We start from the raw sequence: 26,063 nt of genomic DNA on the forward strand, positions 1-26,063 counted from the left end.
TTATTCATTTGCTGTCTTATTTTGTAAATTGATGTTCATTGACTTTGCAATGGAGGTAGAAATAAGAGCATGGGGATAAAAATGTTGCTTTAACTGTTAAATATTGACAATCACAAGATATTATTATAGTTATTCATTTAAATAAGTACTAGGTCTTGATTTCAGGTGCCCACATCCTTTTCCCCTTGCCTTACTGTTTTATTATTATTTGTTCTCACTTTGGACTCCCCCAGAAGTCTCTAAGCTTCTTTAGGGTGGAGGCCCTGGTACTAAGTATCTTTGTCTTTCAAGTACCAACTACATAGTAGAATGATTGAAGCAATGACTAAATCTTAAATATACTTGCAGGCTTGCAAATCTAAAGTTTACGTTTTTAAAGAGATTTAAAGCTAAAGCTCTACAGATGCTCTCATTTTTCCATACAGTTGTTTTATGCTTCAAATTAAATATTTGAGAAATGTCATAATTTTCTCTAATTAAAATTAGAAGTTATTATTTCCTATTGTAGTAAACATGACTAAAATGTCACACACACACACACACGCACACACACACACACAGTTACAAAGCCTCTGACTTTGCCTCTTCATTGGCTGGTAGGGCATTTAGAATGTAGTGATGAAGCAAGTAAATATTTGAGTTCATTTCAAACTCAGAGAAAAATGTCAATAGTAATAATGATGTTTACAGATGAAGCACTGGACAGTAGTATTTAGAAATAAAACAAAAAATAGTCTGCACCTATAGTCATCATTAACAGAAGAGATTGGGAAAAATGTGAAGATGAAGGGCACAAAATTGACCAGATTTCCTCTCTTAGGACAAGATATTTAAGGCAATATGAGTTTGTACTTGGTGTTAATGCAAGTTATAGAAGCCATTGTTTTGGAACCCAAGCCTATGTGAGGCGGAGGTCTACAGCAGAAATTATTCAGCGCCAGAGCTAAAATGTGACCAGTCTCACAAACACTCTTTGGCCCATGCTTTCATTTTATTATTCTTGCCCTCTTGTAGATATTCCCTTTTCATGTTTCTATTTGTTTTTCAGTAGCAAAATGTTGAAAGTTAAATCTATAACTTTTTTCTTTATTCTGTAAAATACATTAAAACCATTTATTCTTTCACTCTCCTGAGAAGACCAACTTTTAAAGCCACAGATTCTTCCCAGTAAGAAGTAAAAGATTGTATAGAAAGCAGTAACAGAAAAAGAATCTCCTACCTACTATTAAAATAAAATAAAAACAGTATGTACTTTCTCTTTTTTAAATTTTTATTTTCATTTTTTCTTTATTTTATTTTCCATCACCATTTATCTCCCCATACCCTCCTCTACCTTCATCCATTTCCTTTTCTCTCACCCCCAAAATCACCACAGTTGTCTATGTCCATGAGTTCTATTTTTTATCTTTTATGCTCAATACCTTCCCTGCCAACACAACTGCCCACCAGAGCTGTCTGCCAGCTCTCTGATAGAAGGAGAATTGTAAGAGCTTTCTTTTCAAATACAAAAGGAGTTTTAGTAATCAAGTCATAATAAGGGATATTGGAAGCAGAACTTTAAAATGAAAATTGGATAAAAAGGCAACAATTAAATGGTGTTTAGACAGAAGAGAATTAAGAAAACATTGACATGGTAGAATTAGAACCATAAGAAGGTTATAGTACCACACATGATTTTGACAGAGGAAAGTAAAAACCAAACCATGAAGGTTAAAAGATTTATCTCTCACAAGAATGATAAAGGTGCTCAACAAGAATTTCTTTTTCCTCTAAAAAAAAAGACTTTGTGATTATTGAAGTAATAAATAATCATTACTTTATTTCCTTATTAATATCCCCTTAGGTATGTAATTGAGTATGTGTTCTTCTCTAGAGTGTATAATTGTCAAGAGTATATAATATTCCACCTTCCTCGTATAGCCACACGAAAACTAACACATCCTACAAAGTGTGATTACCTGTGACTTATCTTATGAGAAAGGTCTGAACCTCCTAAATACCCATTGGAAGGGCAGTGCTTTTCCAAGAGGATGTTTATGAGTAACTACAGGATCCATGAACAGCTGTTGAGCCTTTTTATAGCCAGGAAGCACATAATCCTTAAAGAAGTTTTCCTTTCATTGACTTATACATGACTACCTGCCACATAAACACAGTGGTAAATCCTTTTAAAACAAAAGTTTTAAATATGCTTTAAGGAAATATGAGCAATTTAGTTGGGAAATTCAAAGGAAAACTGAGTCCCTGAGTGAAGACACTTCTGTTTTTAGTTAGGAATGATTTAACTACTTCCTGACTGATATACACAGAAATTAACAAAATCTCTCCCTTTACAATGAAAATTGATGAGACTCCAAAATTGTGTTTCTCTACTTCATATAATCCAGATGACCGCCAAAGTTCCCATTGCTTGATTTCTTCTGTGTTAATTTCAAGGTCTGTCTGAATTTTTCAAATGATGTGCTTTAGGATTTATCCACCTTAAATATTTTAGTAATCTAATCTAATGCAATAAAACCCAATGTTGAATGGGTAAACAAGTTCACAGACCAAGTGTAATTCATATAGGTGGCAGCACATGTGAATATTCAATTAGTTTTACTGGCTGACTCTGATAGAAGAAAATGTATTAGCATTATTCCATTTCTAAAGCAGACTAATCATTCCAGATTCATTCCTATTATTTTTGTCAAAAGCAGTGAAAGTCATATGTTCTCTCAGGGACTTCTCTCAGGTGTGGAGACATTATCTTTGGAGTCATTTCCTGTCATTTTCTGTAATGAACTTGAACACATGTATAATTGTATAGCAGCCATAAAACAAACTGTAGATATCTGGAACATGATAATGTAGGGTGATCTGATACTCAATTACTTTAAAAAATTTTTAGAATATTTTCTGACACCCATATTATTTTACTTATTTTCCATCTATATAAAATAAATTGCCTTCACGAAGTCTTCATTTATTGTTCCCTATAAATACCTACCCATTAATTTGCAAGATAACTCTTCAAAATTTGTGTTCCCAACAAATAAAGGCTTTATTATAGCACTCTGAGTGAAAGAAATTTTTTATTTAGGTATATTTGGAATAAGCCCAAGTCAAAGTCCACTGTTTAGTACCTGTGTGATCTCTATGAGCCTTGGGTTCATCATCAGTGCAAAGAGAATATTAATAATAAATATTTCTTATTATTAAATGAGATAATATATGAGAACATATAATACACTGGCTGGGAGGTATGTAGTTAAAGATAGATATAGGTATATTCCATCATTTAACTATTATAAGTCTCAATTTTATCACCTTGATTTAAAAATACTTAAACAGAAAGAAGTAAATGAAATTCTATGTCTTATGGACTGTAGGGTCTAAGTACAAGTACTTGAAACATCAGCTGTGAGCTGCCCACAAGAAAAAATAATCTGAGTGTCACATCAGGCCCAAATAGAGATGTGTCCTTTATTTAAAAAGAAATGCTTAGAATGAAGCCTATTTGGATCTTGGACTTCCATCTTCTCTATTCTTTTTTTCCCCTAACCATCTTAAAAGAATATTCTGATTCTGTGCCACTTTTTGAAAATCTCATTTCATTTCTCAGCCCATTAAGATGTAATTTGAGGATGAAAATTAATAACTGAGTGACCAAATCCAGTCATACCACCTACTTGCTTATCCTTTCAGCAGCATTTGGTGCTGTTAGCCATCTGCATCTTCTTGAAATGCTCTTCTTCCTTTGCCTCCCTAACACTCCCTGCCTTACCTCCTAATCTTATGACAGCTCTACCCTTAATTCCATTTCATATCTCTAAGTTTGGGGCTACTACAGCCTTATGTCTTAGGGCTATGGGTAGGGGTAAGCAAGCTGACCTGTGACTCTTGGCTTTCTGAGCTGGCAGGGAGAATGGAGCTGGAGGAGGGATTCACATTGTACCACCACCCCTCAGTATGCCTGGAGCTCCAGGCTCAGAGCCTTGCTGGTTCAGTGTTGCTTTCCAGTCAACCCCTTGGTTCTCATCCTGTCTTGTTTGAGCTTCATGCTTTAATGTAATCCCTTCTGCTTTTCATCTTCCTGAAATTTCTCACAGTTTACAAGGCTTCCTTTTCTTATTTTAAAGCATCATTGTGGTTTTTTTTAAATCACTTTTCTTATACATTCTAGGGTTTGGAACAGGAGAGGAGATGATAGTCTATGGCAGCATCAATGTATGTTAGTTTCTCCCATTAAACTTTTGGCTCCTTTCTTCCAACTTCGCATGTATCTCATTAGGTATGTGCTCAGTATATGTCTGTCAAATAATTTTTTTGTGTGTTTTAAAAATAAAATGAATAAAGTATTAGATTGTTTTTTAGACTGGAGTAAGGACAGCCCTAATAGTAGCAGTAGCAGCAGCAGTAGGAGTAGCAAAAAATTAAAGACAGGGATACATTTGAAGCATGTATTTCAGAGGCAAATTTGAAGAGTTGGTAATAGGATGTAGAGGATTAAGGAAAGGTCTGGCACAATGTTGTATTTTTTATTAAACAAATTCCTGCAAATTAAAGAAATTTTTGCCAATATTAACTAAATTACTTAAGTGTTTTATTGTTTTTCAAGTTTCATATATACCCTACATCCAAAACTCATCTCAGCCCTTAGTTTTACAACTTTATATACAATTGTATTCTTTGATTTAAAATTGCACCCTAATAGTTGTTAGTGGGAAAGTATATTGGTGAAAAACAGTGAAAAACAGTATGGAGATTCCTCAAAAAGTTAAAAATACAACTATCATATGATCCAGCTGTCCTACTTATGGGTATATATCCAAAGGAAATGAAATTAGTATCACAAAGTTATATCTGTACCTCCATGTTCATTGCAGCATTATTCACAATAGCCAAGACATAGAAACAACCTAAGTGTCCATCCTATCTAATAAAGAGGGAATATGCAAATTGACCATCATGCCATCACAAAGATGGCGGCACCCATAGCCACAAGATGGCGGCACCCAGTCCCCTCAGCCCCGCCTGAGTCCCACAGTCCCTGCATTGCTTGCCTGACGCCGGAGTCCCCCATCCTTTCAAGGAAATGGGTTGCCTCAAAAGTTGGTTAAGCTTCTTAGGACAAAAAGCATTCAAAATCTTTGAAAAGGGAATTCCAATATTTATAAAAGTTTGGACTAGACAATTCAAGGTTATTTCCACTACAAACTTCTATGATTTTGTGATATTAACATTCTGAATTCACATAGTACCAGCTGTATTGTATGTAAGCAGATATTATTTAAAGGAATGGTCATTATTATTAAAACAACTCATAAAACCACACTGTTTGTATGTCAAGGACATTCTGTGTGATTTTCCTAATGGCTGGAGTTAATGCCCCTAAATCGGCAGTCAGACATACCCCGAGGGGTCCCAGATTGGAGAGGGTGCAGGCCAGGCTGAGGGACACCCCTCTCCTGTGCACGAATTTTGTGCACTGGGCCTCTAGTCTATAATAATAAAAGTGTAATATGCAAATAAACTGAACAACTGAACAGCAGAATGACCTTCCAGATGACCATGCTAGGACACACACTGGCGCCAGGCCAGCCAAAGCGAGTGTGATGCAATTGGTCAGGGGGCCCCGCCGTCGCCCCACAATCACCCTGCAGAGGGAGGCCCAGGCCACCCTCTGCGCATCAATCAATTGCGGAGCCCCAGACTATTGGGCGGGGCCTCCCTCATCTGGGCAGTCGATCGCGGATGCCCCAACCAGCAATTGCCCCACTGAGGGAGGCCCAGGTCAGCCACATGATCATATCCCATGCCTGTTGCCTACAGAGGGAGGCAACCGGTGGTGAGGAAGGGGGAGCAGCACTGCACAGATGGAAAGCAGTGGCAGCTGGGGTTTGGGGGGAGGGCTGCTGGCAGCTGGGGGAAGGAAAGCCCTGATAGTCCCTGATTGCTGGCCAGGCCTAGGGACCCTACCTAAGGAGTCCCAGATTGTGAGAGGGTGCAGGCCAGGCTGAGTGACACCTACCTCCACCCCGTGCACAAATTTTGTGCACCGGGCCTCTAGTTGACAGATAAATGGATAAAGAAAATGTGATCCATACTGGTACATACAATAGAAAAGATGGAAATCCTGCCATTTACAGCAATGTGGATGAACTGAGGTCATTATGCTAAGTGAATAAGCTAGACAGAGAAAGACAAGTACTATATGTACTCACTTATATGTGGAATCTTAAATAAAGTAAATCAAAGAAATAGTAGAATGGTATTTGCCAGGGACTGTGGATTGGGGCAAATGGGGAGATATTGGTTAAAAGGTACAACTTCCAGCTATAAGATAAATAAGTTATGGGAATCTATTGATGATGATAATTAACAGTACTATATTATATCCTTGAAAGTTTTAAGAGAATATCTTAAATGGTTTCCCCACAAAAACACAATTATGTGAGGGAATGGAGGTGTTAAGTAAGCTCATGGTGGTAATCATTTCACAATATATACATATATTAAATCATCACATTTTATACCTTAAAATTTCCTGTATATCAATAATACCTCAAAAAAACTGGAACAAAATAAGAAAAGAAAATTGCACTCTAAGTTCTCAATCCTTCTGTAGGCGAACACAGATCATGGTATTCCACAATAAATGATTACACATGCAGGCTTTTTACATTTTTTCATATTACATTAAATTTTCTTTTAGACCCAAAGATTTTGAAATGACTTCCACTTCTACTATGATGCATATTTTCCTGTTAGCTCTCTGATAGCCATGGGCATTCAGATAAAGTCAGAAAAAATAGTTTTGAGCAATATGATATTTCAGATTCTATCTTCCATCAAGCAGCTCAGAGTCTAGATGTGGAAGCAGGAAGACATACATAATTACATTACTGTGAGACACACAGAATAATAAAATACATAAATAGGACAGAGAAACAAACCACTGACTAATTCTTTGGGGAATGGTCAGAGAGGACATGTCACCTCAGAAGAATTTCGAGCAAGCAGATATCTAAAGCAAGAACTAGGGCAGACTTGTGAAGCAGCAGCAAGCACAGCAGGTTCAAGGAACGGCAGATACTTCAGACTACCTGGGCAGTATGTTTTGAGAAGTGAAGAAAGATACAGGATGAGGCTGAACAAGTATGGAGGGGCCAGATAAGGAAATGCCTTTTATGTGATAATAGAAACTTGAGCTTTATACTACAGGCAACAGAAACACACCCTGTTAAAAGAGGCGTGATGGAGTCAGGTTGGTATCCCAGATCAACCCATTTTTGTAAGAGTGTGAACAAATTTGGAGGAACAAAACCCAAAGAAGAGAGACAAATTAGAGGCCAATTTTTATAGTCCGGGTGTGAACTGAAAAGGACTTGGATCAAGGAGGTGGGAATGGTATAGATTCAAATAAATTTTTGTAAATGGCTTTCTTTCTAACAAGCAAAGATTATTTAGGTAGACTGTCACCTTTCCCCTGCATGACAAGTGGTTATGAGCCCTGTGTTCCTTATACTCAACTACTAACCAACGTCATTCCGGCAAGCTTGACACTCACTCGATTTGTCCTCTTTGATAAATGTTCCAGGGAGTGAAGACAGTCACCTGTCAGAATTGATAAGTGAGACGACAGCAGGGAACACAGGCGTGTTTGTCATGGCACAGCTGCCCGCGCTGGCAGCCTGTTTACCTCTAGACTGGTCTGTCTCGCTCCGAGACTTTTCTATTTTCGCCCAAATAGCCCCAAAACACATCGAGGCTATGCCTACCTATGTGAGACGTTCATTCCAGAATAGTCTGCGAGTGCAGGAGGAGGATAAGGAGGCTACTTTCATTAGGCTGTTTTCACAACTGAAGGGTTTCAGGAGCTTTAACAGAGAAAGCATGAGCTGGACCAATTCTCTCTAGGCATTTAGCAAAATGGGTAGTAAATTCTGTGAAATAGAAAAACCTAAGGGATTACTGCGAAGCGTACTTCTAAAATCCTAAAATGTTCATTACCTCATGCATGGAGGGTATCTGAGGAATTAGGAGCCTCTTTTTGATGAAACGGACTTAGTTCTGAACAATAGGGTGGCTGGTATTTTTAAATTAAATACACAGGAAGGCACTTAAACTTCGTCTGTGTTTGTGAAGGGAAGAAATGAAGGTCTCAGAGGACCACCCAGCACTGAAGAGAAGTCCACAGTATAGTTCTGTATGAGAAATGTTTTCTTTCTTTCCTCTTTGCACATGGATTGTGGGTATCGATGTACCTGAGTACATTGCTCACAAAATCTGGGAAAGAAAGAGCTGAAATCTAGGAGCAGCTTGCAGGACTGTGGTCTGCCCACAGGGCGGTCATTAACAAAACTTCCATTCACGGTGGAAAGTTGAAGATTCTTCAGATGAACATTTTCTTTACATGAGATGCGTGCAGAGGTTAGGAAAACTCCTGATGGCAGGCAGCCCGCTGCTTCTCGTTGCTAGCCCATCCTGCCTCACACTGTTTACTCAGGAACCATATTTTGAAGGTTAAACGGATTCCCCGCCCCCCTAGAAAGCAAATAGAATGAATCTTTGAGACGACAGTGTCCTTTCCCTTCCAGCACACGGTAGTAAATCGCAAGGTTTTCTCGGTCACACATAAGTTTTCAACGATTGTTGTAACCCTGGAATGTTCTAACGGCCCTGCCTTTCCTCTGCTGCCGACGTGTGCCCGATTGACAGTTAAAGCCGGTTTTTCACTGAGATTTTTAAAGTCCTTCTCATGACACGGCCTTCACATTCTCCTGCTGAGATCATTCCAAGACCTAATAGACTCCATCATTAGAAAACATTTTATAGAATTCAAATGGACTTTTCCTATGTTGCATTTCATCTCATTTTTCCTCTCCATTGCCCATTATAGAAGTAATTTGCAGAATTTCTGCATTTTAGTCGGGAGCACTCAGAGGGAGTGACTACCTGGGGTGCTGGGTAGCAGTGGCATGGCAAGCAGGAAGGACAGAGTCTTGTAGGGCCAGTGTATGTTCCAGAGGCTGCGTTAGCATGGGTGTGTTTCCAGATTTTCGTGTGTGCAGAAATTACTATGTCTCTGTATTATACATTTCTTGCCCCTTTATAAATTCATGGACACACGTGCTCTCACAAGCCCTTTCCCTCACACACATGCTTGCCCTAGATTAAATATTGAGTTAAATTTGGATACACCTAATGGTATTAGAAGACTTTTAGAACAGCACTTTAGTGACACAATAAGTCATGTGTCTTGTTTCTCAAAGTGGTATCCCTAATACCTAGTGTCAGACACAAAGTTGTTTTATAGGAGTTCTGTTGGAGTTTTGCATTTACTCAGGCAATATTTATTTTTATATCATGTAATGCAGTATTAAGGTAAAAGAAATAATCTCTGCCCTCAGCATTAATGTCTGTTATTCATTTTAAATGCACAGATAATAGTTACCCAGTTTCCTTAGAAGATGCCTATTTTTAGATTTTTTTTTAAAAAAGCAGACATTAAAATATAGTATTTTTCTGGCTTTACACTCTCCTATAGTATTTAGGGTTCCTCATGTTACCCCTCAAAATCCTCCCAGAGCTTCTGGCAATCCTTAGGATATTAAGAAAATTAACCAAGCAGTAATATTCCAGATGGATTCAGGAGGGTTAGAAAAGGCTGAGAAGAGAAATGAGGACCAAACTAGTAAAACAACAGAAGGAATAGAAAGAATAATTTTGTAAGCAATGACCAATTATTGGAAAAAAGCCAGAGCTGGAGACTATAAGATAATCCTGAAGACTTAAAGTAGCTCGATTAGCACAATGGTGACATCATTAGTCAGGTTGGGAAGATGATTAGATTTGTGAGCGTCCTTAAATCCGACCTGTTCATCATGTAGAGATTTGGCCCCAGTACAAGCACAAAGAACTTTAGGCACTGGCACTCCATAGCTGGAATGCTTGGCTGTACTTTGGGCTTAAGAACAACTGAGGTTTAGCATGTATATCTCCTTTACATTAAGACAAAATAATATTTTCAAGCTATGCACCATTTTGAAATTGCAGACTCTCAGGCATTGAGAATTCTCAGGCATTGCCTACACATTCTTTTTTTGTTTGTTTGTTTGTTAATCCTCACCTGAGGATATTTTTTCCATTGATTTTTTTAGAAAGTGGAAGGGATGGGGAAAGACAGAGAGAGAGAGAAACATGGATGTGAGAAACACACATCAATTGGTTGCCTTCTGCACATGCCCCTACTGGACCTGGGTCGCCTGCAGCTGAGATATGTGCCCTTTGACCAGAATCAAACCTGGGAACCTTCAATCTACAGTCTGATGCTCTATCCATTGAGCCAAACCAGCCAGGGTTGCATGTTGTTCTTTATTTATTAGATAAGGCCTCAAAACAACTACTCCTCATTTTCCAAAGACCCTATTCTATTAAGTAGTTTTCTCTGTTGCTCATGGATTAGGCGAGACATGCCTGTACAGCCACTTGAGCTTCTTACTCACACATAGTGGTTTTTTGACGTTTGTGTTTAGTTTCTTCTCACTCCACTGAATTGATCAAATTACATTATTTCCTTGCTTTCTAGTCAATGTTTTCTAGTAAAAAAAAAAAACAGTGATTGGGTAGAAGGGAAGGAATAGAGATCTGCAGCTTCATAACATACATATAATTTATTATTAATTTTTTCAATAATTAATATTTGCATTTTTAAATAATGCTTATTTTCTGATTCTAAGTAAGTAAATGCTCACAGAAGATGTGTTTGGAAATAAAAGGATATATTTAAAAAGAAAGGAATCATCATTATAATAATAGCAACTGAAGTGAACTACTCATATTTTCTTCCAGGAATTTTTCTTTGATTAGAAGACTGAAAAAAGGGGGATGGGAGGAGGAAAGATTATATGTTATATAAGCTTGTGTGCTGCTTTATTATGTAGTTTTATCATGATCATTTTTATACTATAAAAGTTCTTCAGAGTCATAAAACCCACCATTTAGATATTCCCTTATTTATTCAAGAACTCTGATAGTTTGGACATAGAGGGCATTTATGATACTTTGCTATTATAAATTATGTGGTAGTGAACAGATGCTGATGTAGGTCAGGTTAATTTTGATGATTCATGTTCTTATGTAGTTACCAAACTAGACTGCAGAATACATAAAGCAATGATTGAAATTAATTTTCAAGTGGCCAAAATGATCAGACTAATCTCGTTAGTAGCAAGTAGAGAAACATGCATACTCCACAAAAGCCCAAGGAAACAGCAATACATAAAATAATTGAGTAAATAGTTGAGTAAAATAATTTTAATAAATAAATATGTTAAATAAATAAAAATTTTAAAATTAACCTGATTATGTATTCTATTTAATTATCTATCTTATGTCATAAAATGCTACTCACATTCCTTTAAGATGATACACGTTGGCATCCTAATTATACAAACGTACAATTACATACCTATGCACCAGTCACTGTGGAAATTAAACCATCTAGAATAAATCAATACATATGTGAGAGTATATATATATACTCTTATGAAAATGTACAAGCTCACATGATAGGATAATATTTGTGATAAATATTACAGTCTATTGTTAATTATGATGCTACTAGAGGCCCAGTGCATGCGTGCACAGGTGGGGTCCTTCTGGGTGGCCTGTAGGGATCAGATTGAAACCCGCAGTCCAACACCACCTGCAGCTCCTGCCTGCTGCTCCTGCTCATCCCGGTCCCATTGTGCCTGCCATGGGCTCGCGCCCAATCAGTTCCCGATCTTGAGAGGTTCGCGCTGCCATAGCAGTGCTCACCAGCCATGAGGCCTGTGTCTGATGCTCTCCCAAGGGGAGTAGCCTGTGGGATCGGGCTGAAACCGGCTCTCCGACATCCCCCAAGGGGTCTTGGATTGCGAGGGGGCACAGGCCAGGCTGAGGACCCCACCAGGGCACAATCGGGCCAGGGAGGGACCGCGGGAGGGCTCCAGAGTGTGTCTGGCCCATCTCACTCAGTCCAGATCAGCCGGACCCCAGCAGCAAGCTAACCTACTGGTCAAAGCATCTGCTCCCTGGTGGTCAGTGCATGTCATAGCAAGCTGTTGAGCAGCCTTAGCATATCATTAGCATATTATGCTTTGATTGGTTGTTCGGTTGTTCTGCCTTTTGATCTATTTGCATATTACCCTTTTATTATATAGGATGGGTACAGATAAGGAGCGCTAACTAAATTTAGAAAATATACAGACATGCAATTATGCCTTTAAGTAATGTTATATACATTTTGAGGAAGCTGCTGTAGAATTTAAGAATGTACAATACCTCCCCCAAATGAACTTTCTCCTTTCTAACACTGGGCATGTTTAAAATGCATATATTGCTTCTTGAGCAACAAAAACAAAAAACACCTCATCAAATATTTTGAGAATTTTGAAGAAAAGGTAAAAATGTTAAGTAAAACACAAAGCTTTTAGTTCCACATTTTATAACCTTTTGTTATATTTTGTTAATAGATTTATTTTAGTGTTTAGTTTCCTTGGTTAGATCAGAAATATCTATGAGGGAATGTGAACCTATTTAATTATATGAAAATGCTACTTTACCAAACAAGAAAAATAATAGGCAAAAATAATGTGGGACAATTTTTATGACATTTATGGGATCTTGACTGGTTTAAAAGTCTTGTACTTTTCCTGTTATGATGACCACGGAAAAAGCTCCCCACCCCCCCACTATGAAAGAGCTTAGAGAAAACTTGGAATAATAGCCCAGCACTTCATTAGAAAAGCCTGTATTTCCTGCTCCAGTAACCAGCTGATGGAAATAAAGTTCATCTTGTCAACAGGTTTATTTATTTCCCCTTCTTCTGCTGCTTTGTTAATCTTCCCTCTATGTTTCCCTAATAACACATGCTAGAAAAGTTCCTGAATGGTTTTTAAATAAAGAGAAGTTCTGAGGGGGATTGACCAATTTCTGTTGTGTTAACATAAACTGAGGCGTCTCCTAGTCTGGAATTCAATGTCTAATATCTGAAATAGATAAATGTAGACCCTCCTTTCTCATTCATCAGATCAGGAGATATTCAGGTCTACTAATTGGTTGTAATGCATGCTATTAGAATTTTATTGCCAGTACAATAAGGATGTAGTGCATTTCATGTATCATAATAGACTGGCATTAAAAAGGAAGTAGGAGAGCCAGCGCCAAAAAGAAGAGACAGAAAAATCTGAAATCTGTGCTATCAAATGAACTCTGTGGACACTGGGGGCTCATGGCCTGTGGCAAAATGTAGAACCTACCAAATATGGTAAAATGCATGAATTCAGAATCAGCTAGTTACCTACAATTAATCGCTATGTATTTACAAAGAGATTTGTGATTTTACACTGTGATACTAATCTTTGGATGTGGAATACCAGCATCTTTTAATAATTAATCTTGTGGATCAAGATTCTTACTGACCATCAGATGCTGGAACAGAGTACCATATTTTTAGATGATCATAGTAAGGCAAACAATATTATGGATTTTCATAACAAGAAAATAATTTAATTCATTATTTGATTATATTTTCAACCAATGTCTTAAATATTGGGTACAAAATATAATAACATGAAACACTTCTTTCTTTGATCCACTTTCAGAACACAGATTTATTCTATGTAATGTTTTGTAATGTCAGGTCTGTGTTACTTTTACAATTAATCTGACCCACTGTAAAGAAAATAGTATATTTACACTATTGTTCACACACAAAAAAAGTCTATTGCATGTTAACATAGTGACCCGACATGAAGCATAATAAATGGAATGTTATTTGATAAATTTATATTAATATATCCATTCAATTTCAAAAAGTAGTTTTTGTTAAATGCCCCGCATTCTTTCCTTTCATTAAATTTTAGCCCAAATTCACAGTAAATATTCGTCCTAAGCTCTATGCCCTTTGGAGCAGTCTTAATCCTATTAAACTATGTATACTCCTTCTTAGGCTTATATTAGACTGCAATCCTTATCTCTTCATTCTGCCCTTTTGGCTTCTTTGTCCCTACTCATATGTCCTACAGCTCTAGGGGCAAGCAGTGTCTCAACTCCTTTGCCAAATATTTAACAGGGCTTCCAGTATTCCAAAGTGATGGCTGCCGATGACATTGTTACCCATTAAATAAATAATGATAATCCTTACCAGCATAGCTTCACACCCAATGTTGATATTTATAACCTAGTTCAGTCCGAGTTTACTAAATTCCCTTGAAGATACTCTTGAGGATAATTTATTAAATTGATTTGAGAGAAAGAGAGAAAGGGAAAGAGAAACATCAATTTGTTGTCCCACTTATTTATGCATTCATTGGTTGATTTTCCTATCTGTCCTGACCAGAGATCAAACCCCCAACCTTGGCATATCAAGACAATGCTCTAACCAACTGATCTACCCGGCCAGGTTAGAGGATCATTTTGTTTCAATTTTGTTTCAAATGTTTCAATTTTGCTGCAATTCTTCTGTAATGCTCATTTTTCCACCCAGAGTACTTAAAGATTATCTATATAGATCCTTATACTTAGGAAAAAGATAGATATTTTGCCTTTCTCAAGTAAACGCCTGCCTCTTCAAAATGATGGACTCTCATTGTTATTGTTGTTTACTTTAAAACAACATCCCAAAATAACACGGTATCTTCTTTAATGAAAACATAGCCAGCTCAAAAGCATGACAATGAATGTCACCAAGAAGCGCAGTCATTGAATCAGGGACTTCCAAGGCACAAAGGCGCACCCTGTCCTTTTGACCATTTACTTTGTGGAGAGCACATAGCTAATCTCAAAGTAATGCTGTTAACACTTTCTTTTGAAAAAGCTATTTTCAGTAATTCAAAGAAAAGACAATTTACAGATGCCAGGAGTGGAGATACAATAGCCAGCAGGACCAGGTGAAAAGCAGCACCATCAAAATGGCAATAGATGTTTGAGCCTCTCAGAGAATGGACTGTACGCCCATGTAAAAGTTCAGTGTCTATTTCTTCTTTTTAAGTTCACTGTGGACATGAAGGGTGGAAAGAATACCAAGCAACTTTTCAATTCAAGCCCTTCTCTCCTAGAGTCTTGTATTAATCACCCTGACTCAGTTTATATTACAGCAAACATTAGCTTCTCAACCTTGTTCTTGTCTCCAAGCATCTTACCTACATAACATGCTTCTATCAGGTTCTCTCATTTCAAGCAGTGATTTTTGCTACCCCAACACACTCTTCTGGAAGTCCTCCAATGCTCCATCCCAGGTGAGAATTAAAGAATAATATAAGAACCAGTAAGATCATTGTGCTAATGCTGAAGCCATCTTTCCAAACTACAAATCAGACTGTATTTTCTTTACAATGACTCCTCTTCTACTTTTGCAAAAAGTCCAAGTTACTTAATATGTTGTGGTCATCCTTCCAGGGTATGGCCCTTGGTTATCTCCCCAGTTTTATTTTTTACCACGCCCTCTCATCTACCCAAATCTTACACCCTCAGCTTCATACTCATTACCTGCTAACGCTCCTCTATCGTAACATGCTGTCTCGCATCTCTGTCCTCTTTCATGGAGAAGTTCTCTGCTTGGAAATTTGGTTTTGATGAACACCAAGGTCAATTTTATGATCTCTTCCAAGGCACTTTTATTAGGTTGTTCCAACAACCCCAACCTAGAGCTGATCACCATCTCTATTGGATTTCCTCCTAGCCCACCCCATGTGAGTTTATTAATGTTTTGGGGTGGGAGGAGGGTTAATAGCAATGAAAATGATCTAACAAGACAAACTGATGACATAAGAGAAAGGAAAGAAATAATTCTATGAGAAAAACTCTTGAAAAATAAAAAAGGAATAATAAAGCATGAGGGGAGGCATTGCCTTTTGATAGAATTGGGTGTTTATCTTTTATTATAATAGAGGGATAGACAGCGAGGTGGTTACAGATGAATTTATATTACTACTTTGAGTGGAGGGAAGATGTAGTCGGTTCAATTTCATCTTTTTTTTTTCCCATGGAGCATGGAACAGGATGATTACCTAAGAGTAAAGAGAGAGAAGGCACTGTAGCAGAGAAAAGGGGTGTGAAATATTAGTCTGGGAGAATAGAAAATTGAGGTGGTAATTATCTACCAGTGTCCAATGAACTATGAGGTGAGGTCATCACTGAGAGTGGGCAGGGTCTGTTGGAAATTTGAGAAAGGTGGTACAACTAGACAAGTAACGAGTTTACAGTGGTAACACATTTACAGTGTGATAGCATGGTTGTGTGGGTTGTGTGTTTTTCTCCAGGACTACACAGCTGCTCAGGTAGGAATAGAGGAAGTGAATAGTTGTACTTAACTATGATTGACTGGCCCTTTACTCAGTGATACTGTAGATGCAGAGAATAAGGGAGTTATGGATATTTATAACAGACTAGAGGCCCGGTGCACAAAATTCATGCATGGGGGGGGCCCTCAGCCCAGCCTGCACCCTCTCCAATCTGGGACCCCTCAGGGGATGTCCGACTGCTGGTTTAGGCCCAATCCTGGGGAGTTGGACATCCCGAATTGGACATCCCTCTCACAATCCAGGACCACTGGCTCCTAACTGCTTGCCTTCCTGCCTGCCTGATCGCCCCTAACTGCCCCCCCCCCCGCCAGCCTGATCACCCCTAACCACCTCTGCCTGCCAGCCTGATCGCCCCCAACTGCCCCCCATGCCTGCCCGGTCGCCCCCAACTGCCCCCCCTGCCGGCCTGGTTGCCCCTAACTGTCCCCCCACCAGCCTGGTCCTCCCTTACTGCCCCCCCACCCCCGCCGACCTGGTCGCCCCTCACTGCCCTCCCCTGCCAACCTGGTCACCCCTAACTGCCCCCCCCCTGCTGGCCTGGTCACCCCACACAGCCTGCTGTTCAGTTCAGTCATTTGGTCGTCCCTCACTAACCCCCTGCCAGCCTTGTCGCCCCATGCAACCTGTTGTTCAGTTGTTACTGTGAGGACATACTGAACAATTTGCATATTACCCTTTTATTAGTATAAATTATTATGACTAAGGATTCCATGCTGGGCAAGGAGAGAGGAGAAGGCCTAATGGAGTTGTTGAGAGTGAAAATTACAAGGGTCATTAGGTTCCAGGTCTAGTGGAAGAGCAAAGAGTGCAAATGCAAGAGTATCTGAGCTGATCAGAGAGTGGACTATTTAAAGTGGATGTTTTAAAAGTGAAGCTATTGTGGAAATGACATTTTAGAAATAGTCTATTCTACACATTGCTTATGGCATGTTGAACTATTTTGATGGAGCTAATGTATAAGTCACAAAATCTGGCCACAAATGACTGGATATTTAGCAATGCCATTAGTAAGGTAACAAATGATCATTTTAATGTTTGTTCAAAACTTAGCAGTCAATGCCGTGACTAGTGTGGCTCAGTTGGTTAGGCATTGTCCTGTACAGTGAAAGATCGCCAGTTCTATTCCAATTCAAGGCACATGCCCGGGTTGCAGGCTCAATCCCCAATGGGGGACATGCAGGAGGCAGCCGATCAATGTTCCCTGTCACATCGATGTTTCTCTCTCTCCCTCTCCCTTTCTCTCTCTCTAAAAATCCATGAAAAAAATTCTTAAAAAACAAACAAACAAAAACTCAGCAGCCAAATAAGAAAATGCTGGATTTCTGGATTCCTATAAAGGTAAATCACATGATCCTAATATCTAAAATCAACTTCAGTTTTCTCAAAAGATACATAATCAAAATAGAAAAAAAAAGAACCTATCTGAAGACATAAACAAAAGTGTTTCCCTTGTTGCCTCCCATGCTTTTGTTCTGATTTAGAGCAGGACTGGGTGAAAGCCCATTCAAGGACAGTTGGCCTGATTCTCTAGTTGGCACTACAGAAGTAACAATACAAAGCTGCTGTACCATCTCTCACACTCACCAGATTCTCTGTTCCTGGCCCAGAACTCATGACATCGATTATTGATATTTCTTTTTTGGTAAAGTATAAAATTCATTCAAAATGAGTAATTCATGGCTTCCTAAGGCCGTGGTCGGCAAACTGTGGCTTGCGAGCCACATGCGGCTCTTTGGCCCCTTGAGTGTGGCTCTTCCACAAAATACCACAGCCTGGGCGAGTCTATTTTGAAGATGTGGCATTAGAAGAAGTTTAAGTTTAAAAAATTTGGCTCTCAAAAGAAATTTCAATCATTGTACTGTTGGTATTTGGCTCTGTTGACTAATGAGTTTGCCGACCACTGTCCTAAGGCAATGCAGAGCCCATAGTGAGAAGCAGACACCTAGGTCTAGAAAAAATGTGTCAAATTTATTTCCCAAAGAATCCAGAAAGTCTCTAAGAGTAGGTATTTGGGAATTAAGCACTGCCCACATTTCACCACAAGATCATTGAAAAAGAAATAGTTGAATTAGGGGTTGGGGTTAGGAATGTTAGTGTTCGCCACATTGTTTTGCTTTCACCGTAATGTCTTATGAAATGAGATTTAGTTACTAGTTGCTGCTACTTGTTGTGAATGTTTGGAGTTGGGGTGTATGGCCTGAGTCTGTTAATAGCAATTTGAGTACTCTAGGGCTTTTATTATTTATTTCTCACTAAGTATTATACCTGGTTTTCATTATCCAGGAGATGATGATATTGAAGCAATATTTTCACAGAAGAGCAGCGATTTTCAACAGGTGTGCCAAAAAAATTTTTCAAACGTAATACCTGACTATTTAGTCAGGAGCACTGCCCTCTTTTCCTTTCAACTGTCAAATTAAAAAATGACAACAGGAAAGAGAACAATAGTCTCCCAGTGTGAATGAATCAAAATTATACCTGTTTTTTTAATTGCCAAATAGGGAAAAATATGATATATTTTTTGGTGTGCCATACCAATTTTAGTAATTAGTTTATGTGTGCCATGAGATGAAAAAGGTTGAAAATTGCTGCTGTAGAGTATCTAGGCTTCTCTTACCTGTGGGGGTTAAAATTTTCATATTTCCCCTTTATTTTTTTAAGTAAATATTTTGTTGAAATATCTAAGCATGGATTTTTTCTAGTTACTAATCAACATACAAAATGTAAGCCCTAGCCAGTTTGCCTCAGTGGATAAGAGCATCAGCCTGTGGGCTGAAGGGTCCCAGGTTCATTTTCAGTCAAGGGTATTTGCCGGCTCGATCCCCAGTAGGGGGTGTGCCAGGAGGCAGCCAATTAATGATTCTCTCATATCATTGATGTTTCTATCTTTCTCTTTTCCTTTTGCTTCTTCTCTGAAATCAATAAAACTATATATTTTTAAAAAATACAAAATGGGCCCTAGCCAGTTTGGCTAAGTGAATAGAGTGTCCGCCTATGGACTGAAGGGTCCCGGGTTCAATTCTGGTCAAGGACACATGCCCTGGGATTGTGGGCTTGATCCCCAGTTGGTGGCAAGCAGGAGGCAGCAGATCAATGGTTTTCTCTCATCATTGATGTTTCTATCTCTCTCTCCCTTCCTCTCTGAAATCAATAAACATATCTTTAAAAAATAAAAAGTGTAAGACAATGATTAATACTAAACTTGTATAGTAGTCCATATGTTGTCTGACAAATAAAAAGCAGCAAAAGAAATGAAATAAAAAGAAAGGTATGGACACATAACCTCTCTCTCCCATGATTGTCAGTTAATATCAGTGACCATCGTGTCTAGCTCTGGCTCTTCTCCAGACTTGAGTAGTTCCGGCAGCCTCTGAATTTTCCCATTCAGGGGAAAACCTCCATGGGACAGACCTCTGAGCTCTTTGGAGTTTAGAAACAATTTGCTTAAAAAGCCATGAGAGGCAGCTGCAAGCCTCAGTTCTTCCTCCAACAGAAAAGTCCTATCTAGAAAGCCAAAGCAAGCATAGTGGTTTTTTTTTTGCTTTTTAAGTTCCTACTTTCTCCCTAGATCCCAATTATAAAAAATATATAAATTTCCCAGCACTGCAGTCTAACCGATTGATGTGAAATCCCCCCTCTTGTCATTCTAAGATTGGAAGGATGATTCACAACAAGCTTTTCTAACTTCAATCTCAGACTCCACCCTCAACCTCCACATAATCAGTTTCTCACAGGATTAGAGACCATGATTTGATTTTTTAAGGGACTTGGTACATATTCCCGAACATAGCATCTTAAAGCACACTGAAGCCAAAATGAATGTAGCTTCCCCAGACCTGTGAAGTGCCTCTTCCACCGCAGTCACGAATGACTTATGGATGGGGAGCATCGGCTCGGCTTTGATTTGTATACGCCCCTGAATCGTCTCCGTGCAGAAAATGTGCAGAAGGTAGCATTTCACTTTTATGTTTTCCATCAAACAGCTTCTCTGTGACAGGGGGAAAGGTAGGAGCGTTGTTAGGGAAAGCATCCTCTATTACCAGAGGTTGTTTCTTCAGAAATCAGAGTCTGGGTGCACTGTGAAGGGAATGCTAAATGCAACCCGTGCCCGAGCATTCCTTTCAGAGACGCAGGCTTGACGAAGCCACCCTGGCCTCCTGCACACAGCATGCTCTACAGGTAGCTGCGTGTGAGTTCTTTTGTCGTAGAATTAAAGGAACTTTGATTCTAAAGCATATACTTCTGGGTACTAATATGAAATGTGTAGTCTGAGGCATTCTCAACCAGAGAGAGAAATGCAGGTCCACGCTTGGGACTGGTGTACAGTGGTGGTTTGTGGCATCCAGGGAATCTCACTTGAGTTTCCTTCAGAGCCTGAAATCGCGACACCAAAAAGTTCGTCGTTTGAATTAAAGCTTGGCATTTTCACTCTTTATTAGTATGTACTGCCCCTGGATGGCCCACATTTTAAGTAATTTTAATGATGATCCCTTTAAGAAATATGGATTTATCAATTATATTTATGACTCAGGAGCTAGCTTTGAGAGAATGGAAGATCATACCAAACCCCAGGTATTTTTAGCAGAAAGGTCATTACAGTGGCACACCTGAAATACCACTGGCTACCTAGACAGGCAGTCCTTAAGAACTTCAGGGAGATCAAAGGAAATCTGAGGGTGCTGAGTATTTATAAAAGGGAGATATTGAAAACAAAAGGTACTGTAGGGAACATTGAGACCTGTTTCACCCATTCGCTTAGGTCCAATATGATGACAATATTGAAAAGTTATTTTGACCTTAGGATCTTAGTCTTTTTTCCCCGGTGATTCTTGGATAAATGCTTTTATTTGTGGTAAAGGGGGTAGATTCTGCCTTTTAATTTTTAAAAATATTTTTATTATTGATTTCAGAGAGGACGGGAGAGGGAGAAATAGATAGAAACATCAATCATGACAGAGAATCATTGATCGGCTGCCTCCTGCATGCCCCACACTGGGGTTCGAGCCCACAACCCAGGCATGTGCCCTGACCTGGGAATCAAACCTTGACCTCCTGATTCGTAGGTCGACGCTCAACCACTGAGCAACACCAGCTGGGAAGCCCTTTTTATTTTAATGCACTGGTTCCATTTTATTGCACAGTATTTTGATATGCATCTTCTAAACAGTTATCAAGCCAGGGTGCACCACGGAGCAAGTAGAGAACACACTCAGGAAAGGAACGCTCCCTTGGGAAACATCTGCCCACTGGGAGGGACTTTGTCCTGTGCTGTTGGCAGGACATTAAAAGTCAATGGATTTGAGCTTTGACGAAGGCTCTTCATTTGCTTGAATTTAAAGGCCCCAATCCCAGTTCTTTATGGGTGTTTAGATTTCCTTGTAGGCCTCTTAGGAACCACAAGCTTCTTTACTCCTCAACTGTGCACTTCACTGCTGTAATTGGAGCTCTTTTGTTGCGGTAATTCCCTCCTAATGTCCCAGTTTTAGTCAAGTAGTCTTTCCCTCTGGAGGCATTAATTATTGCCAGTTGTGAAAATATCCTTGCTTGGTATTACTTTTTCTTCTGGTGCCAAATCATATCACTTTTTCCCCCCAATTCTTCCTTTAGGTGAAAAGATTTTTCATCTATTTTCTTTACTGTTCAGCATACACCATGCCCTTTTTAATCATTATAATGTAATTTAGAGTATATTTGCCCACCAGTTAGAAAGTCAACATTCATTGTTTTATGTATTTCACCAATTTGAAGGGCATGTCTCAAGATAGGAGATTGCAATTTTATTTGATTTCATATTAGCTGTGAAATTATTGGTCACTGGAGCTTATGATAGTTTACCCTTGCTAAGGATTTACCTGTGGTTTATAGCATGTCATTAAAATAAATGATTATTATTCAAAGACAAAGCCTTCACTGAAATGCAAAATTGAAAGGGAGGATACTTCAAATGTAACGCAGAATATACTGGGAAGTATCCTCTTGTTTAAAATAAAGTGAATTTTTCTTTATTTAGTCCTGGTAATTATTTCAGATTATAGACAGTTAGATGGATTATTTATTAATATCAATCTTTGAAATATTTTCACTCACACACACACACACACACACACAAACACAATCAGCCTTCAATTAAGAGGCAATACTGCCCTCGCGGGTGTGGCTCAGTTGGTTGGGTAGGGGGCGTGCAGGAAGCAGCCAATCGATGTTTTGCTCTCACATGATGTTTCTCCTTCTCTCTCCCTCTTCCTTTTTCTCTCTCTAAAAATCAATAAAAAATATTTTTTAAAAGAGGAAAGATGACTTAATTATTGTTTCACAGAAAGTTACAAGCATTTAGGACAGATTTTGAAATAGAAGCAATCACCCTTCAACCAGTGTCCGCCCTCGGTGCATCCCTGCTGTAGACCATGGAGAAGGAGCAGTGAGCAAGTCAGGACCCTTTGCAGTTCCCACAGAGCCCGAGTTCTAGAAACGTAATCCAGACATCAGATTCCATTAAATGCACTTTGTTCTTTCTCATCTGGTGATTTGCTAAAGGGCCTTATATTCTCCATCTAACAGGAACAGGTGCTCCAGGATGAGAGTTCCAATTTGTGTTTTAGTCCTTGGAATTATGCAATTTATCCTAAAGTCATCTGCTGCTGAGAGTAGTACAAGTCTATTTCATGATATAAAACTGAAATACACTGAAATTTATTATTATTTTGCTGAACATAAATCAGGAAATAGATTCAATATATATTACCTAAAGACTGACTTTTTAAGCCTCTTAGCCCTGTGTTTCAGTCAATGTGTTTCCTTGTTCATTTACTGCTGCATTTTGAATCATTGCCTCTGCCCACATGACTGTTGATGGGTCTCTCCCTTCAGTCTGGATGAACCCATTTCATCTCAAGGGCGAGAGCTTCTACCAAATAATAGAAACCTTGACCTGAGCCACACAAAATACTTGCTTATTATCTTATTGGATAGAACTCAAAAGAATTAATGTAGAATCTAATATAGTCTTTTTTTATTTGAACTGTATTTTATTAAAATATAAATAAAGACACAGTGAATCTCAATATTTTAATGAACATTTTGCCACCTGCTTGGACATTCTCAAGTATGTTATTGATTCCATCATATGGATGTATGCACATTTATTTATACTTCATTGTGTGATTTCTAAGGAGTTTTAAGCTTATGATTTCATGCAAAAATTGCACATTTCCAACTATACAATGACATTGGAAGCATTGGCTTGAATATGCAGAAATGAACGTTGAAGGTCTATTTTGATGATTTTGGTAACAACTTAATTTCAAAAGTTAAGCAATCATTATGAAAACATCCCAGGGAAACTCAGAGCATCCGTGAGTTCTCCGTTCTGCTGCGGGATTCCTCTCTGAGATAAATGTCACTGTGCGTGCGTTTTTCTCAGGAGGTCGAGTTGTGTCGTGTTAGCAGTCAAGAGAAGCTGGGCCTGACAGTCTGTTACCGCACGGATGATGAAGAAGACACCGGCATTTATGTCAGCGAGGTAAGAAAGGCCACGCAGCGAGGTCGGAGGAGGGAGACGGTGAGGAATGGAGTAAAGTGGCTCACCATGAGAAAATCCTTGGGAGGCTTGAATGTGAGGAATTGGCCATGTTCCAACACTTGTCACTTTCAATTAGGAAAGTAAATGATGTTGCCCAAGTAATGTAATTATTATCAGCTTGTTTAATGTGGATCTTTCACCACAGAATCCCAGTAAGGGAAAAAAGCAAAAATAGTAACATTGTCCAAATTTGAATAAATGACCATAAGTATGCAGGAAGTTAAGCAAAGTTTTTGATCAGCAAACATTTGTCCTTCCATTCCACTGTGTCTTCTATCAGTGCTGTAACAATAGCATTGACTAATTGTTCTAAATCTAATATTCACAACAATCACATATTTTACTCTGCTGACAGCATTAATAAATTTGAATATTCAAGGCATGCATCTATTAGTTTGTTTTATGCAACCCCATAATTACTATTTAAAAAATGAGGTACTTGAATGTGAAACACCCTTCATGTTAATTACTTTGAAAAATTGTGAAGCAAAATTTATTATTATAGGTGATTTTTTTTAACTCTCAAAAGAATCATTTTATGAGAAGCGGTAAGGTATGATTTATTAAATTATATATACTTAAGATTAAAAATTACCTCTTTATGTAAATATATGTATATATGCATATATACATGTATATATTATCTAAATCCTCCATATGTGCATGTATAAATAAATGTACATGTATGCATATGTATGTGTGTGTGTATAAATGCAGAAGGTAGACAGACTAGATACTAATTGCTATTCCAAGTTTTCTTGACCATGATCTTGAAAACATTACCTGACATACTGAGCTTCAGCTTCTTCAGCTAGAAACTTAGTACAATGCTTATCTCATTGTTTCTATACAGATGTTTAGAAAATGTAAAAGATAATATAATTAATGCACTTAGAAAACTATACAGTTCTATAAATGTGTAAATGTTACTCTTTATCACTTTACCAAAGAATTTACTGACTGGCCAGAGAAAGACAAATATCACATGATCTCATTTATATGTGGAATCTAATGAGCAAAATAAACTGATAAAAAAAAATAGACCCAAAGACATTGAAGCATGCAGCAGACTGATGAATCTCAGAGAGGCGGAGAGAGACTAACCAAAGAACTTATATGCATATATGCATAACCCATGGACACAGACAATAGTGTGGTGAAGGCCTGGGGAGGGAGCAAAGAGGGGAAAGGAAAAGGATATCTGTAATACTTTCAACATTAAAGATAATTTTTTAAAAAAAGAATTTACTGACTGGCTCTTACAATGGAAAAATCTCCAGCAAATATCTAGTTTATATACATCTTTTAAATGTACAGCTATGATAATCCCTGCAATTATGGTGAGGAAGTATAAGGAAAACACCTGCAGGATTCTCTTTTGTAATATGTACAGAGGTACAAATGTAGAAGTTTAATATTAGTTTAATAACAGTTCTGAAGACAAAGTTTTAGATTGTGAATGGCTTCTAAACAGGTTACCATTGATTAATTAACCCTCACTTCCTCCTAGTAAGTCTCTGTTTACTATTTAAATATGTCAGCTTTAGAACTTGACTTTCCAGGGGTAGTAAATAAGCCACAGGCACTGAACACACATATTGGAAGAAATGTTTTTCTTATACCTCTTGCGTGTAATTACAGTGTCTTTTTGGTTTTGATTGATCACTTAAGACTCATTTATTAGGTGACACCACCTAATAAACAAGTAATATCTAACATCTGGATAGGATGGATCAACCTCATGCAACACTTGAAATAGGTTCCTAAAACAACAACAATAATAAGAAAAAACAACAACAAAACTTTGATGAAATAAGCTCAATAAATGGTTTGAAGCCATCGTGTGAAATGTGATAGGTGGAATTACCCCTAGTAAATTGTAAGTCATCACTAAAGTTTGGCGTGTTAAAATATTGATAAACTCTTTATTGCGTGCTAAATATCTATTTATTCTAAAACATTTTAGTTAATATATTTCACCCTATATGTAGTGTCTAGTAATAATCTACATGGGTAGGACTTTTTAATTTTTAAGCAACATAGATTATAAATCTCTTTATAAATTAATGTGCTCATGAGACAGAAATCCTTTAAGAAGTATGGACTTACAGTATAGCTATCAGCTTTTCTAAGACAGCAAGGCAGGATTTAAA

The 26,063-nt window shown here is 38.2% G+C and overlaps 1 protein-coding gene across 2 annotated transcripts in view; it reads left to right on the forward strand.

Annotated features, from left to right (window-relative positions):
* PDZRN4 (PDZ domain containing ring finger 4) overlaps nt 1–26,063 on the forward strand; it is a gene marked incomplete at both ends in the record, with an annotated part of 347,625 nt that overhangs the window by 300,115 nt on the left and 21,447 nt on the right. For both annotated transcript variants that reach the window (XM_079775777.1, XM_079775778.1), the window contains one exon: nt 23,752–23,850. In XM_079775777.1, the coding sequence (XP_079631903.1) occupies nt 23,752–23,850 (99 nt within the window). The remainder of the gene's footprint in view (nt 1–23,751; nt 23,851–26,063) is intronic.

The sequence above is a fragment of the Cnephaeus nilssonii genome, assembly GCF_951640355.1.
Source record: "Cnephaeus nilssonii genome assembly, chromosome: 6".
NCBI lineage: Eukaryota > Metazoa > Chordata > Mammalia > Chiroptera > Vespertilionidae > Cnephaeus > Cnephaeus nilssonii.